The 17,460-nt window shown below is 42.9% G+C and overlaps 1 protein-coding gene across 6 annotated transcripts in view; it reads left to right on the forward strand.

The window, feature by feature from the left end:
- LOC118369535 (cytoplasmic polyadenylation element-binding protein 3-like) overlaps nt 1–17,460 on the forward strand; it is a 63,383-nt gene that overhangs the window by 15,202 nt on the left and 30,721 nt on the right. For 4 of the 6 annotated variants that reach the window (XM_052498377.1, XM_052498379.1, XM_052498376.1 and 1 more), the window contains exon 3: nt 6,158–6,311. In XM_052498377.1, coding sequence (XP_052354337.1) covers nt 6,158–6,311 — 154 coding nt within the window. The remainder of the gene's footprint in view (nt 1–6,157; nt 6,312–17,460) is intronic. The other 2 variants (XM_035753983.2, XM_035753985.2) reach the window with 1 other exon arrangement.

Genomic DNA, 17,460 nt, shown 5'->3' on the forward strand with positions numbered 1-17,460 from the left:
TAGTTTTTAATGGTTTTGAGAAAATAATATGGCCACTTTGTACCAATAGATGCTAGAAATCTTGTCATGAACCACGGTATACCCAACTAATTAGCCTTTAATGAACTTCAGTGATATTAATTGCCTCATTCAAAGTCGGCCATGCTACACTACTAGATAGCACCATATCACATCAGGGCTATAGGAACTGAACCGATGGTTATGGAGCCATGAAATTTGGTATGTAAACCATATGTGCATGTCCTTAGAAGTAGTGTAAATATAATGTCATTGCAACCTTCGATGGCTGCCTGTTTTTTTTTTTAGCGTAAATTCAGTTTTCCTCCATGATGAAGTTGCTCTGTATAAAACTTTAGTTATGCATGAGGTTTGATTAATACACTGAAGCTTAGCCTGGCAACGCATGCAGTACAGTCGCTAGTGGAAGTCTACACACTATTCACATTTTGCTAAAAAGGAATACATTGAGATTTTTTCTCCCTACACCTCTACACAATATACTGCACATTTTCAAAGTGAAAGAAAAATTCTAGAACATTTTTTTTAAATACAAATTATTGCGTTTAGTAGTCGGTGGAAGCACCTTTGGCAGCCATTACAGCGATGAATCATTTTGAATCACAGGAGGTTGGTGGTAACTTAATTGGGGAGGGTGGGCTTGTGGTAATGAGTGGAATGGTATCAAACACATGGTTTGATGTCATTCGCTCCGTTTCGGCCATTATTAGGAGCCGTCCTCCGCTCAGCATCCTCCACTGTTTTGAACAATTTTCTACCAACTTTGCGTGACTCTTAGGGCAATGTTTATCCATTGATTTTGTTAACATTGATTAAGCTTAGGGCATTTGGTGGGTATCATTCTTGGACAGCAATATTTAAGCCTTGTCTCTGATTTTCAAGCAAATTTAACTTAAGTCCGGACTGAGGCTGGACCACTCAGGAAGACTCAACACTTCTTGGGAAGCCATTCTGGTGTGTCTTTGGAATTAAGATTTGTGTAATTGTCCCGCTGAAAAATAAGACTCTATCCCAGGGTTTTCAGAAGACCGAGGCGGGTTTTCCTCAAACTTTTTAACTGGGCGTTGCTCCCTTCATAATTATTTCGATCCCAACAAACTCCAGAGTCCCTGCCAGTGACAAGCATACCCATAACATGGTGCTGCCACCACAATGATTCACAGCTGTGATGGCTGTCAAAGGTGCTTCCACCGAGTATTAACTCCAGGGTGTGAAGACATACGCAATCAATAAGAAGAGCTTTCTTTGTATTGCTTTTTCATTACAAGTCACTATGTGCTTCGCATCATAAAATAAAAGTACTTATGAAGAAACAAAGACCCGGAGGGAAGAGAATGAAAAAAGATAATTGAAATCATACATTACAAGCATCTTTATAAAAGTATTCAGTTGAGTTTTAAGAGTAGGCACTGAATCTGCAAGCCTGATTCTAGGGGCCCTAAGGGCATTTGCCATGTCTCCTTTCATTTTCAACCTAGACTTTGGCATGGTCAACAGTGCCCTGCCAGAGGATCTCAGGCTGCGTCCTGCACTTATTTTATTCTTATTTATTATTTTATTCTTATTTGGAAAAGGTGTATTTAATTTTTGTTAAACATTTTTTTTATTTCACTTTGAAAATTTGTAGTGGATCTGAATGGAAAAAAAATCTAAATTATATACACAGTACCAGTCAAAAGTTTGGACGCACCTACTCTTTCAAGGGTTTTTATTTTTAATTTTTTTACAATTTTCTACATTGTAGAATAAGAATAAGAGTGAAGACATCAACACTATGAAATATCACGTATGGAGAAAATCTAAATATATTTGAGATTCCTCAAAGTAGCTACCCTTTACTTTGATGACAGCTTTGCACATTCTTGGCATTCTCTCAACCAGCTTCACCTGGAATGCTTTTCTTGAACTCGTTCACACACATGCTGAGCACTTGTTTCCTGATTTTTATTCACTCTGCGGTCTAACTCATCCCAAACCTTCTCAATTGGGCTGAGGTCGGGTGATTTGTGGAGGCCAGGTCATCTGATGCAGTACTCCGTCACTATCCTTTTTGTCAAATGGCCCTTCTAACGACCTACCCCAGCCTGGATTCGAACTAGGGACTGCGGGGATGCTTCTTGCACTGAGATGCAGTGCCTTAGACCGCTGCGCCACTTGGGAGCCATATCCTGATTATGGGTCAGATGTATAGAGACAATTTTGAGAATGGGGAGCAGGTACAATGGCAGGTAGTCTGTATCCCACATGCTGGATATCCTATGTGGTGTATTAACACAACACTAAAAGCAGTAGTGGAGTGGTCTGACAGAGGAGATGCTGTGTGTGGTGGGTATCTCCTCAATGTTGTACTCATTAAGGCAGAACGTAGCAAAACGTTTTGCCATGGAAAAGTAAAATGAGCGTTTCTTATCGGCCTAATGAACCCCCCCACTGACTGTGAATGATGCCCCTCACTCTCTGGGTTTAGGATCAGAAGAGTGCATGGTGGTGGAAAAAGAGGGGAGCGGAATGAAAAGCTCAGCATTTTAAGTGTTTACCGTTTGTACCAAGTGGGCAGATTTTTATCTGCCACGGCAGTGCCGGATCCAGGGAGGGGGGAATAACGCTGTTGAATGCCCGGCCGACTGCACGACAATAGCACTGCTGTGCAAACAATGTGGCCCCACGGCTAGGGCAGTGGACTCACAGGACACAGCTGCCAAGGGCTAGGTCTAGCCTGAACTCCCGTGTTGCTAGCACACTGTAAGTCACTCCGTTACCTGCCTAGACCCTGTCCTTCCCTCACTTGCTGATTTACTCACTCACCTACGATTTAAAAGCTTTTATGATGGAATCAGATACATTCTAGTAGATCATTTTTAAGGTCACTAGTGTTGAAACAGACTCCGTATTGGAACAGTCTCTCCATCAATGAACCAGGAAGTGGGCCAGAATAAGCTCACTAAATCAGCTCTGTAGTCTAGGACAATATATATACCAAATGGCCCTAAACTTTATAGGCTGAAATCCATACGGAGCAAACTCCTCAATGCCCTTCCCTCCTCCAACTCGCTAGGAACTTTGATTCAGATCAGATGAATGTAGGCCTTATAGCACCTATTGAGTAGAATATGATGGACGGATTCTACTGGGGCACCCGAGTGGCACAGTGATCTAAGGCATTACATACAGTTGCAGTCGGAAGTTTACATACACTTAGGTTTGAGTCATTAACTCGTTTTTTAACCACTCCACACATTTCTTGTTAACAAACTATAGTTTTGGCAAGTCATACTTTGCATGATACAAGTCATTTTTCCAACAATTGTTTACAGACAGATTATTTAACTTATAATTCACTGTAACACAATTCCAGTGGGTCAGAAGTGTACATACACTAAATTGACTGTGCCTTTTAATCAGCTTGGAATATTCCAGAAAATGATGTCATGGCTTTAGAAGCTTTTGATAGGCTAACTGACATTTCAGTCAATTGGAAGTGTACCTGTGGATGTATTTCAAGGCCTACCTTTAAACTCTGTGCCTTTGCTTGACATAATGGGAAAATCAAAAGCAATCAGCCTAGACCTCAGAAAAAAAATTGCGTACCTCCACAAGAGTTTCATCCTTGGGAGCAATTTCCAAATGCTTGAAGGTACCACGTTCATCTGTACAAACAATATTACGCAAGTATAAACACCATGGGACCACGCAGCCGTCTTTCCACTCAGGAAGGAGACACGTTCTGTCTCCTAGAGATGAACATACTTTGTTGTGAAAAGTGCAAATCAATCCCAGAGCAGCAGCAAAGAAACATTGGAAAGATGCTGGAGGACACGGATACAAAATATCTATATCCACAGTAAAACAAGTCCTATATCGACATAATCTGAAAGGCTGCTCAGCAAGGAAGAAGCCACTGCTCCAAAACCGCCATAAAAAAGCCAGACTACGGTTTGCAACAGCACATGGGGACAAATATAGTACTTTTTAGAAACATGTTCTCTGGTCTGGTGAAACAAAAATGGAACTGTTTGGCCATAATGACCATCGTTATGTTTGGAGGAAAAAGGGGGAGGCTTGCAAACTGAGGTACACCATCCCAACCGTGAAGTACGGGGTGGCAGCATCATGTTGTCGGGGTGCTTTGCTGCAGGAGGGACTGGTGCACTTCACAAAATAGATAGCATTATGTGGATATATTGAAGCAACATCTCAAGACATCAGTCAGGAAGTTAAAACTTGGTCGCAAATGGGTCTTCCAAATGGACAATGACCCCAAGCATACAACAAAGTCAAGGTATTGGAGTGGCCATCACAAAGCACTGACCTCAATCCTATAGAACATTTGTGGACATAACTGAAAAAGCGAGTTTGGAGGCCTACAAACCTGACTCAGTTACACCAGCTCTGTCAGGAGGAATGGGCCAGAATTCACCCAATTTATTGTGGGAAGCTTGTGGAAGGCTACATGTAACGTTTGAGAATGTGATGAAAGAAATGAAAGCTGAAAAAAATCATTCTTTCTACTACTATTCTGACATTTCACATTCTTAAAATAAAGTGTTGATCCTAACTGACCTAAGACGCAGGGAATTTTTACTAGGATTAAATGTCAGGAATTGTGAAAAACTGAGCTTAAATGTATTTGGCTAAGGTGTATGTAAACTTCCGACTTCAACTATCTTCACCCATCACTAATATGCTTACTTACTTTATTGTGTATTTCATATTTACTATTCTTATTTCTCGTGTTTTTTTTCTTCTAGTAATAGATTGTTATTGATTATTGTATTGTTGTGTTTTGAGTTTGCAAGAACTGCATTTCACTGTACTTGTGCATGTGACATTTAAAACATGTAACTTGAAAAGAAGGAATGAAAATGAACTATTCAGGTTGTTATTTTGTTATTATTATTACTATAACCTGCCGTTTTAAGAAATCAATTGTGAACCTTTTGTGACAAGCTACAGGCTGGCAAAAGCCCCCGGCTTCGACTCTTATGGGTTAACTGATAATAAACTATTAGCCTATCGTAAACAAATACCGGCTTGCACTTTTTGCTGGCTGTGTAGCCAAATACCGGGTTGTTGTCCTTTCCACAATGACTCCAAAATCCTTCTGAACCAAAATTGGGAATTTCACAATGGTGTTTTTCATATTTCTCCAGTTAGGCCGACGTGAGCCATTTTCGTGTGAGCTAGGCTTGCCAGGGAAAGTACACTTGGGTACTAATTATCACGTGGGGGGATGAAACATATGTTTCAGCACCACACAAATAAAGGACAGTTCCCTGATCCACTGCATGCGTGGCTGGTAGCCTAGATGTCTGCCTTACCAGGCACAGAATGGAATTTGCAACACAACAATCTTTTAAGTTTGTAAAATAATACCATTTTATAATGGTTTGAAATGTTTCTGACCCACAATATAATTGTTCTGAACCGTGAGCTGACCCACGGGTTGAAAGAATGTTTTCTTTCCACACGCCAGCTTATTTTGTATATATATTTTTTTGCTGGTTAACCGTGGGTACCCGATACAATGCAGGACTCTCGTTCAGAGGGTGGCCACATGGCAGGTCAGCTAGCCAGGAGAACTGAATCAGCTGATTCGTCACAAACACTCCTAACTTCAAAATATCCCACTCTGGAAATGAAACATCTTGAGTGTTTTGAGGAAAGAGCACACTCTCACAAACCACAACGTTCTAGGCACTAGTTTCATCTACTCTTGATTGTCTAGGTGTGTCCCTACTCTTGAAATCCTCTGCTATTTACATTCCTATCAGACCAACACAAACCTGAGAGTTTCCCAGGGTTTATGCTGTGTAATATCTGGAAGTGTGGTCTATGATTGTCTTCTTTGACTTGGGCATGAGAGTTGTAAGAGGCCCTCATTTAGTTGAAACCCTTCTCTCTCCTTATCAGGGTCAGTGCTGAACTTTCAACAAATGGATATGGTTGTATGTTTTTGTGCATCTGTGTGGATGATGCGTGTTCCTTATCCTCTCACAAGTCATCAAAAATAAAATCGCTGTTATCTCCAAGCTCGTCTTAAATAACTTTCACAGTGTCCAATCGTAGTGATGTTGTCGTGCTCTACTTTGATAACCAACAGATAAGATGTCTAACCTCTGACCCCTCTCTTCTCTTGCAGGACCGGAATCGGCCCTTTGATGCATTTAGCTTGCACTCTTTGGAGAACTCCTTAATGGATATGATAAGGACTGATCACGACAAAGGTAAACCACACCCAGCTGGTGGCCCACCAATGAGTATCGCTGATATTATATGGAGGAATCATTTAGCAGGTTAGGAATATTCATACATCCACGCTTGTTTTTTAATTTGATTTATGCTTCAACAACAAAAAATGGCAATGAAGTTCTATTTGCCTTTATCACCAATACAATCTAGGTTTTGCGATCATACATTTTATGCGATAAATTAACCACTGGCCTAACCTGCAAAATCGGACACCATTTTCTTGCACTCTGTGTGTGGTGTCTGCTTTTTAAAAAATTCCTTACAAGCTGCTTCTGCATTTTCTACAGACTTCAATCAAATCCTCGTGATTTACATTTTTGCCTCTGTTTCCCGGGTTAATATTGTGGTCGGTCACATGTAAATAAATATTTATGTTGATGGCACCTGTGTCATGGTATATTGCAATGTTTTTGAGTGACCGTGTGTGATTGATTGTGTGTGTGTGTGTGTGTGTCCTTTTGTGTGCCTTTTTGAAGGTGTCTGTTTGCGCGTGAACCATTTATTTATTACTACCGTAATCATTGACGGTCTTTTATTTGGTGCCGTTATGGCACAGTGAAGGTTCTAGTGAGATTGTATTTTTTCCCGTTATTAAGTTAGGAGGAAGGATGTTGGAGGAAGTGAAATTGGTATGAACCCGAGCTAATGTTACCCCTTACATGCTTCTCCTCTTCTGCCGGATGACCATAACATTAATTCAAACTCATTTTGGGGTCAAAGAAATGGCTTCAAATGTGTTAGTTGGATTGCTGGGAAGAGACAAGTAAAATGCAACTCTAAAGTCTGGCGTAGAGATTATTTGATACAAAGAACTATCAACGCAATTATTCCAATGCCTTATTTCAGAGAAACACAAAGGTAGCCCTTGGTCTATCCTTATCTGAGCATAGAGAGTTCACTGTGAAAAGCAACATCTTGTTTTGTAATGGAGAGACCTCCCAAATTCTTTGAACAACACATGTCTGTCACAATGTATGTCACAGACTCAGAATCCTTGAGATAATTCTGTTCGTTCACATGCCTTTATGAAAACGGACTCCATTGCGTTCAGATCCCTGTTGGCCTATTGCCCATTGTCATGTTCAGTGTTGTTTTCTTAGCCTGCCAGACAATGGAAACGCTTGGGAGGTGTGGAGTTGGGAGGGGGGGTATTATGAGTAGCGGCCTGCTGCTTTCTTATGCATAGATACGTTTTTTCAATATTGTGTCAGGAGAGGATTGTTTTATCACCGCCAAGGTCATCCCGGGCAGGCTCAACTTCACTGGAACTCGGGGGAGGAGACAGAGACTTCTCCTGAAAATGTTCCCCTGTGGGAGAGAAGGGGGGGAGGATGGTTCCACATTCCTGGCCCAGCACTGTTTACTCCCCTTCCTCATGTCAACAGCGTGTGGCTGCCTTCAGAGAGGCGTGCTGCCGCTTGGCCTGTCACAGAGCAGGTCTTCCCTGTTGGTGTCCTCCTCCCCTCCCTCGGCTTCGCTGGCTTTGGCTGCCCTAATACAGTAAGGCACAGGACAGCCATCTATTTGTGCTGTCTTGCCAACAGTTATTGACAATGGACGCTGACTCTGAACATAGGAGTTACAAGACAGCACAAACAGATCTGGGACCAGGCTAAGGGACAGCTACCAAGATCAGTCACTTGTACTCAGGGGTAAAAGTAAGTGCAGAAATATGGTCCTGGCAGAAGAAATAGTGGTGGAACGCCATCCCATTAAAACAGAGATTATCACAATAAAGCTATAGGCTATTAGACCATTATTTAACATTACCACATGATAAATGTGTGAATTGACTTAAGAATCCAGTGATATACGCTCCAAATTGTGTTGTGGTTAGAGGAGAACACTTATATTTTGCCAAGGCGGAGATGAGTGGCAGAGACCGAGGCACAGTGTTGGATACACCTATTCAGGCTACAACTGTAGGCCCAATGACAATCTCAGAATTTCATTACAGTACAGTAGGTGTTTTATGACCACTGTGTCTTTTTTTAATTCATCATTTAATTCATGCTGGAATTATTTTGTGAGTGGACGACCGTTCATGGGAAGTGACAATCAGATGAAAGCCTCATGACTGTTTTGTGCTTATGCCAATGCCACGTTAAAGGGTAATAGATGTTACGTGGTATGACACATCTTTACGAGGCCCGCAGAGATCATATGAAATTAATAGGGATTCTATATTCTATGATTACGTCCTAGGCTATGTAAAAAAAATAAATGTACGGGTTTCCTGTCCCGGGTAGAAATCTACTTTCACCCCTGCTTGCACTTTGTTCATCCATTCCCTGTGTTATTATCTCAAAGTGATGCTGACTCAAGGTTGCTGTTGCAGTCATTTAGCTGTGGCGCTGCGCCACGCCAAAATAATTGCCAAAAAATATGGAACATGAAGAAAGAAAATTCCTCAGACAACCACATTTACTTTTCCTCAGCAAACAAAACAAGTAATAAATAGACAAATCAGGCAACCTTGTAGTAGAATACTTTTATTTATTTACGTAGTCGGCTTCTTGTTTTTTGTTCTATGCAAGATAAATGTTCCTCTCGAGGCGTATTCAAGTTATGAGCGATAGGAAGGGAAACATGCATGACAGTCAATGCACAACAATTCTTGCAATCGCTGGGAAAACAGCCGTTTTAATTGTTAGTTTGTTTATTTATTTCTCAACTCCTAAATATTAGTGAACTACACCATTTTTAAACCCAGAGTTTTTAGAAACAACACAGCCTCTGCAGAGTCCCCCAAAAACGGATTTGTTCTGGTTCTCGGGGGAAATGGAAAGGGAGCCATTGACCCAACTAACGCTTTTGTATGTTAACAAGGTGACACGACATCTTAACTCTTCCTCCACATTTACTAGATTGATTGAACAGTGCAGAAGAGAACCTCTTCGTTAAGACCAGTATGTAGGAGATCTAGTTCAGGCGTTTATTTTACGCCTGCTATGTTAGGCTGTCGGCAGTATGGTTAGCAGCAGCATGTTTAACACTTAGCAATTAGCTGAGAGTGTGTAGGGGAAAGTGGGACTAAATGTAACCGGGTCAATTGTAGGGTAACTTGGGGTTGAAACGCCACCATACCTCAATCATTTTTTTTTTTTTACTTAAAAATTGTGAAACCGATTTACATTTTTTTGTAGAGCAAGAGTAGTGGCAACCAGGAAAAAAGTGTTGGGGGTGACATGAAGTGGTTTCTGTGAGAAGTACAGGAAGGGGTCTCATTACCCCGGGTGGCAGGTTACCCCAAGTTACCCTAGCAGGTAGGTCTACATTATCTTCACTGTGTTTATGCAAGTTCTTTGGGACTAAAAGTCATCAATAGGATGCTAACTAGTTCAAATATAATAATTGGGATCTAGCTAATCATTATCCCAATGAGGTAAATGCGTTTCGGCAACCCCATGCTTCAGCCTATTTATTTATAGTCCCTATGCTGCATCAGTTGGGCTACAGATGATAATGCTTCTTGCTAATAGCATACCTGATAATATGGACCATGCAATCATTTCTGGATGTGGAACAAGTTCTCATTTACAACCTCGACCTGGCCAAGATAAAGCAAAGCAGTGCGACACAAACAACAGCACAGAGTTACACATGGGATAAACAAACGTACAGTCAATAACACAATATATATATCTAAAGTGTGTGTGCAAATGTAGTAAGATTAGGGAGGTAAGGCAATAGATAGGCCATGGTGGCAAAATAATTACAATTTAGCATTCACACTGGAGTGGTAGATGTGCAGATGATGATGTGCAAGTAGAGATACTGGGGTGCAAAGAGCAAAAAACAACTATGGGGGTGGGCTGTTTACAGATGGGTTGTATACAGGTCCAGTGATCAGTAAGCTGCTCTGACAGCTGATGCTTAAAGTTAATGAGGGAGATGGAAGTCTCCAGCTTCAGTGATTTTTGCAATTCGTTCCAGTCATTGGCAGCAAAGAACTGGAGGAAAGGCGGCCAAAGGAGGTGTTGACCAATGAAATATACCTGCTGGAGCTACTATGGTGACCAGTGAGCTGAGATAAGGTGGGGCTTTAGCTAGCAAAGACTTACAGATATAACCTGGAGCCAGTGGGTTTGGCAACGAATATGTAGCGAGGGCCATTTTAATCCATTTTGGAGTAGTATGTCCTTTTAAAAACTCACCAGAACTGAGCGTCTCAGTCCTTCCAATGTTCTCGTTGACAAATTAATCGAACACACCACCACACTAATCTTTCATGCTTGCCATCACTAATTGTTCTTTCAAAGACATTTCTGTAATAACTAGCATTTTAATCCTGATTCAAATCAAATTGTATTAGTCATATGCGTGAATTGAACAGGTTACACCTTACAGTGAAATGCATACTTACGAGCCCCTTACCAACAAGGCGGTTTCAAAAAATACAGATAAGAATAAGAGATAAAAGTAACAAGTAATTAAAGAGCAGCAGTGAAATAACAATAGTGAGACTATATACAGGGTGGTACCAATACAGAGTCAATGTGTGGGGCCATTTGAGGTAGTATGTACATGTAGGTAGAGATATTAAAGTGACTATGCATAGATGACAACAGAGAGTAGCAGTGGTGTAAAGAGGGGATGTGGGGGGCACTGCAAATATTCTGGGTAGCCATTTGACAAGATGTTCAGGAGTCTTATGGCTTGGGGGTAGAAGCTCTTTAGAAGCATCTTGGACCTAGACTTGGCGCTCCGGTACTGTTTGCCGTGCAGTAGCAGAGAGAACAGTTTATGATGGGTGGCTGGTGTCTCTGACAATTTTTAGGGCCTTCCTCTGACACAGCCTGGTATAGAGGTCCTAGATGGCGGGAAGCTTGGCCCCAGTCATGTACTGGGCCGTTCACACGCTCTGTAGTGCCTTGTGGTCGGAGGCCGAGCAGTTGCCATACCAGGCAGTGATGCAACCAGCCAGGATGCTCTTGATGGTGCAGCTGTAGAACCTTTTTGAGGATCTGAGGACCCATGCCAAATATTTTCAGTCTTCTGAGGGGGAATAGGCTTTGTCGTGGTGTGCTTGGACCATGTTAGTTTGTTGGTGATGTGGACACCAATGAACTTGACGCTCTCAATCTGCTCCACTGCAGCCCCACTCGATGAGAATGGGCGCATGCTCGGTCCTCTTTTTCCTGTAGTCCACAATCATTTCCTTTTGTCTTGATCACGTTGAGGGAGAGGTTGTTGTCCTTGCACCACACGGCCAGGTCTCTGACCACCTCCTTATAGGCTGTCTCGTCATTGTCAGTGATCAGGCCTACCTCTGTTGTGTCGTTGGCAAACTTAATGATGGTGTTGGAGTCGTGCCTGGCCGTGCAGTCATGAGTGAACAGTGAGTACAGGAGGGGACTGAGCACGCACCCCCGAGGGGCCCCTGTGTTGAGGATCAGCGTGGTGGATGTGTTGCTACCTCCCCCTTATCACCTGGTGGCGGCCCGTCAGGAAGTGCAGGATCCAGTTGCAGAGGAAGGTGTTTAGTCCCAGGGTCCTTAGCTTATTGATGAGCTTTGAGGGCACTATGGTGTTGACCACTGAGCTGTAGTCAGTGAATAGCATTCTCACATAGGTTTTCCATTTGTCCAGGTGGGAACGGGCAGTGTGGAGTGCAATGGAGATTGCATCATCTATGGAAGTCACTTGCCAGTTGGTCAGCGCATGCCCGGAGTACACGTCCTGGCAGTCCGTCTGGCCCTGTGGACTTGAATGTTGACCTGTTTTAAAGGTCTTACTCACATCGGCTGTGGAGAGAGTGATCACATAGTCTTCCGGAACAGCTGGTGCTCTCATGCATGTTTCAGTGTTATTTGCCTCTTAGCAACCATAGCAGTAGTTTAGCTCGTCTGGTAGGCTCGTGCCACTGGGCAGCTCGGCTGTGTTTCCCCTTGTAGTCTGTAATGGTTTGCAAGCACTGCCACATATGACGAGCGTCAGAGCCGGTGTAGTACGATTCGATCTTAGTCCTCTATTGACGCTTTGCCTGTTTGATGGTTTGTAAGAGGGCATAATGGGATTTCTTATAAGCTTCCGGGATCCTTGAAAGCAGCAGCTCTAGCCTTTAGCTCCGTGCGAATGCTGCCTGTAATCCGTTGCTTCTGGTTAGGGTATGTATGTATGGTCACTGTGGGGATGATGTCATCGATGCACTTATTGATGAAGCCAATGACTGATGTGGTGTACTTCTCAATGCCATTGGAGGAGTCCCGGAACATATTCCAGTCTGTGCTAGAAAAACAGTCCTGTAGCATCTGCTTCATCTCAACACTTTTTTTTATTGATCGAGTCACTGGTGCTTCCTTCTTAAATTTTAGCTTGTAAGCTGGAATCAGGAGGATAGAATTATGGTCAGATTTGCCAAATGGAGGGTGAGGGAGGGCTTTGTATGCAGAGTACCAGTGGTCCAGAGATACTTTTTCCTCTGGTTGCACATTTAACATGCTGATAGAAATTTGGTAAAATGGATTTAAATTTACCTGCATTAAAGTCCCTAGGACTTTCAACACCATAGTACCCTCCAAGCTCGTCATCAAACTCGAGACCCTGGGTCTCGACCCCGCCCTGTGCAACTGGATACTGGACTTCCTGACGGGCCTCCCCCAGGTGGTGAGGGTAGGCAACAACATCTCCACCCTGCTGGTCCTCAACACTGGGGCCCCACAAGGGTGCGTTCTGAGCCCTCTCCTGTACTCCCTGTTCACCCACGACTGCGTGGCCACGCACGCCTCTAACTCAATCATCAAGTTTGCGGACGACACAACAGTGGTAGCCTTGATTACCAACAACGACGAGACGGCCTACAGGGAGGAGGTGAGGGCCCTCGGAGTGTGGTGTCAGGAAAATAACCTCACACTCAACGTCAACAAAACTAAGGAGATGATTGTGGACTTCAGGAAACAGCAGAGGGAACACCCCTATCCACATCGATGGAACAGTAGTGGAGAGGGTAGCAAGTTTTAAGTTCCTCGGCATACACATCACAGACAAACTGAATTGGTCCACTCACACAGACAGCATCGTGAAGAAGGCGCAGCAGCGCCTCTTCAACCTCAGGAGGCTGAAGAAATTCGGCTTGTCACCAAAAGCACTCACAAACTTCTACAGATGCACAATCGAGAGCATCCTGGCGGGCTGTATCACCGCCTGGTACGGCAACTGCTCCACCCACAACCGTAAGGCTCTCCAGAGGGTAGTGAGGTCTGCACAACGCATCACCGGGGGCAAACTACCTGCCCTCTAGGACACCTACACCACCCGATGTTACAGGAAGGCCATAAAGATCATCAAGGACAGCAACCACCCGAGCCACTGCCTGTTCACCCCGCTATCATCCAGAAGGCGAGGTCAGTACAGGTGCATCAAAGCTGGGACCGAGAGACTGAAAAACAGCTTCTATCTCAAGGCCATCAGACTGTTAAACAGCTACCACTAACATTGAGTGGCTGCTGCCAACACACTGACACTGACTCAACTCCAGCCACTTTAATAATGGGAATTGATGGGAAATGATGTAAATATATCACTAGCCACTTTAAACAATGCTACCTTATATAATGTTACATACCCTACATTATTCATCTCATATGCATATGTATATACTGTACTCTATATCATAGACTGCATCCTTATGTAATACATGTATCACTAGCCACTTTAACTATGCCACTTTGTTTACATACTCATCTCATATGTATATACTGTACTCGATACCATCTACTGTATCTTGCCTATGCTGCTCTGTACCATCACTCATTCATATATCTTTATGTACATATTCTTTATCCCCTTACACTGTGTATAAGACAGTAGTTTTGGAATTGTTAGTTAGATTACTTGTTGGTTATTACTGCATTGTCGGAACTAGAAGCACAAGTATTTCACTACACTCGCATTAACATCTGCTAACCATGTGTATGTGACAAATAAAATTTGATTAGGAGAGGCTGCTAGGAGTGTCTCCTCTGGGTGAGCGTTTTCTTGTTTGCTTATGGCGGAATACAGCTCATTCAATGCTGTCTTAGTGCCAGCCTCTGACTGTGGCGAGTGTTGTTTGGGATTACCATCACATGCGCTGAGTGTGTGTGGAGGAGGAAACTGTGTGAGGAATGAGAGGGCATGCAGGGGTGTGTGATGATGAGAATGGGGGGGTTACACAAGGGGAGTGAATGTGAACCACCCTCTGTCTGGTGGTGAGAGGGGCAAGCCTCTATAGAGTTGACTATAGCGGAGTCAGTCCAGAGACTCAGTCCAGGGGGAGGGAAAGGGAGAGGAGCGGGTGCCACTGACTGGCACTCAATTCTTGTGATCCTCTCCAACTCCTGAATGCTGATTTAAGCCGATCGGAATGGCATGCATGGGGAATTTACGCTCTGTTTTGAAAGGGAGCAGGCAGGTCTGGGATGGCCTGAACAAACAGGCCCGCTGAGCTCAAGTGTGGAGCGTAAAGGGTTAGAATTAGGCCTCCACCACTCCATAGACTGACTAGCATATACCGCCACATGCAAATCAGACGCTCTATTCAAAGCATTCATGTCCACACACATCTGCTGCTCAGCTGTTCTGCCTCACATGGCCTTTCAAATGTGACTGTATGCCTCAGCGACGAAGAGTCTCCATTGTCAATTTGTGTGCGTTTTAATCAACTTGAGCTTTTGAAAATGGCATTTTATGGGTTTGAAAGGTATTTGATGTTTGCATTACCATAAATGTCAGCAGTGCGTAGAAACATGTAGCCTAGTAATAACAAATAGGCCTGCTGTTTGTTTCTAAAAAGCTAAAGAGTTTAGCCATTATACCACTGACTTTCATAGAATAAAATAATAAACTCTTGATTGTGTGTGTGGGAGAGGGTCATTCTGGGTTATGTGTGTTGGGTGATGTGGGCATTTGTATTGGTTTGATGGAGACTTAAGCAAGTGTGTAGGCTTATGACAGATGGGGTCAGTTGCCTTGTAGGACTACATGCTAAAATAATGGCATCTATGCTGTGGTTGATTAATGAGAATACACATCTAAACTAGTTTAAACTCTCCAGTCTCTCTAACTTGAGTACAGATCTATTGAGCAATGCTGTTTGTCTTAGTGTGTTTGTTGATTACAAATCAATAGATAATAAAATGGGCGGCAAGAGTAAGGTTTTATCGAGAGGGAAGCTAGAGCTTCAGAGTAGTCAGATGGAGGAAGAGCAGTGAAGGCTGTTTTCTTTTGGGTCAGAGAGATGTCACAGAGCTTGACCTTGAGGTAGAAGGTCATCAAAAGGTCACCCATACCTTCAGGCTCTCTTGGCCAGGCTGACCGATAACCTGAACTTTACCTAGTCCCACCAAATGTAGGCTAGGCTAACTCAAATATGCACCTTGAATAATTTGCTCTATCACTGATGACAATAGAGGATTTCTCTGCACTTTAAACAGTCTGCAATCATTGTTGGGAGATGAGATAACGTTCTTAGCTTTGTTGGAAGTGGTGAAGGTTAGACACACACACCATTAGCTTAGTTTAGCCTTTGTCCATCCAGCCTCTACTAGTACAGTAGTTGATGAGATGTGTATTCTCTTGGCCTTACGTTGAGGGTATTATATTTTTTGTAGGGAAATAAGTCTCCTTAACTCTCATTTTCAAGAACATCTAGTGTAAATAAAGCTGTCATTTTCATCCTTTGAGCTTTTCAGACAGTTGGAGCGTTGCATTTCATTGCCAGTAGCCTAAGTAGAGACTCTGTCCTCTCGTCTGGAGGTGTTTTTGTCAGCAGGGTTAACACTTCCACACCTCCTCCTTGAATTGCCATTACTCCGCATAACTGCTGCTTGGGCTTTTTCCAAAGGGAGTTATTGAGGAGCTTTAATACATTATTTAATGTGGAACAGAGGGTAAAAAAAAACGTGGCTATGGCAGAGTCCGGGGGAACTGCAGGTGTACGGCAGTCGCTGATGAGCACCCGCATGGAATCTAGAGGAAGGTTAACCCTTTAAGATCATAATATGCTGTCCAACACTTCTCTGAATGCAGCCCCACGAAAACCAGTCAATTTAGACTAAACCAAACGCACCTAGCCTTTCTAAGGGCTCGTCTTAATATAGATCAGAGGTGGATTGGAGAGATGAGGACACTAGTCTTTTACTCTGACCAGTTCCCCAAGTAGTATGCAGCAGGTACTGTATGTACTCCAGCCAGCCTGTATGTACTGTATGTACTCCAGTCAGTCCAGTGCTGTAACCCAGTGTTTTTTAATTAATTTTTTCCTTTTATAAATACTTGGTCCTGGGGATGCACGTTTTAGTTTTTGCCTTAGCACTACATCTGATTTAAATCATCAAAGCTTGATGATCAATTGATTTACATGTGTAGTGCTAAGGCAACAAAACAAACCAGGACCGGGATGAAGAAATACTGCTCTAACCCAGGGGTGTCAAATCTCAGCATTCGGTCTTCAACGAGGTCCAGAGGGACGCACTGAAAATGTGTTATAATTTCACACCATCAAAATTAGCACTTTTTTTTCAGTGATGTATTAACCAGTTCATCCTAGGGGGCGCTGTGTCATTATTGGATAAAAAGACGTGCCCGTTTTAAGCGCAATATTTTGTCACAAAAAGATGCTCGACTATGCATATAATTGATAGCTTTGGAAAGAAAACACTCTGACGTTTCCAGAACTGCATAGATATTCACTGCGAGTGCCCTAGAACAGAAGCTTCAGGCAAAACCAAGATGAAAATGCAACCAGGAAATGAGCAGGATTTCTGAGGCTCTGTTTTTCATTATCTCCTTATATGGCTGTGAATGCAACAGGAATGAGCCTGCCCAATCTATCGTTTCCCCAAGGTGTCTGCAGCATTGTGACGTATTTGTAGGCATATCATTGGAAGATTGACCATAAGAGACTACATTTGCCAAGTGTCCGCACGGTGTCCTGCGTGGAAATTGGTGCGCAAAATTCAGCTGCTGGTATTTTTCCATGGGATTCTGAGACGAAAGCATGCTTCCACGAACGGCATATCAATAAAGAGATATGTGAAAAAACACCTTGAGGATTGATTCAAACAACGTTTGCCATGTTTCGGTCGATATTATGGAGTTCATTTGGAAAAAAGTTTGACGTTTTGGTGACTGAATTTTCGGTTAGTTTCGGTAGCCAAATGTGATGTACAAAACGGAGCGATTTGTGCTACACAAAGAATCTTTCAGGAA

This window comes from Oncorhynchus keta, chromosome 36 (assembly GCF_023373465.1).
Source record: "Oncorhynchus keta strain PuntledgeMale-10-30-2019 chromosome 36, Oket_V2, whole genome shotgun sequence".
Classification (NCBI taxonomy): Eukaryota; Metazoa; Chordata; class Actinopteri; order Salmoniformes; family Salmonidae; genus Oncorhynchus; species Oncorhynchus keta.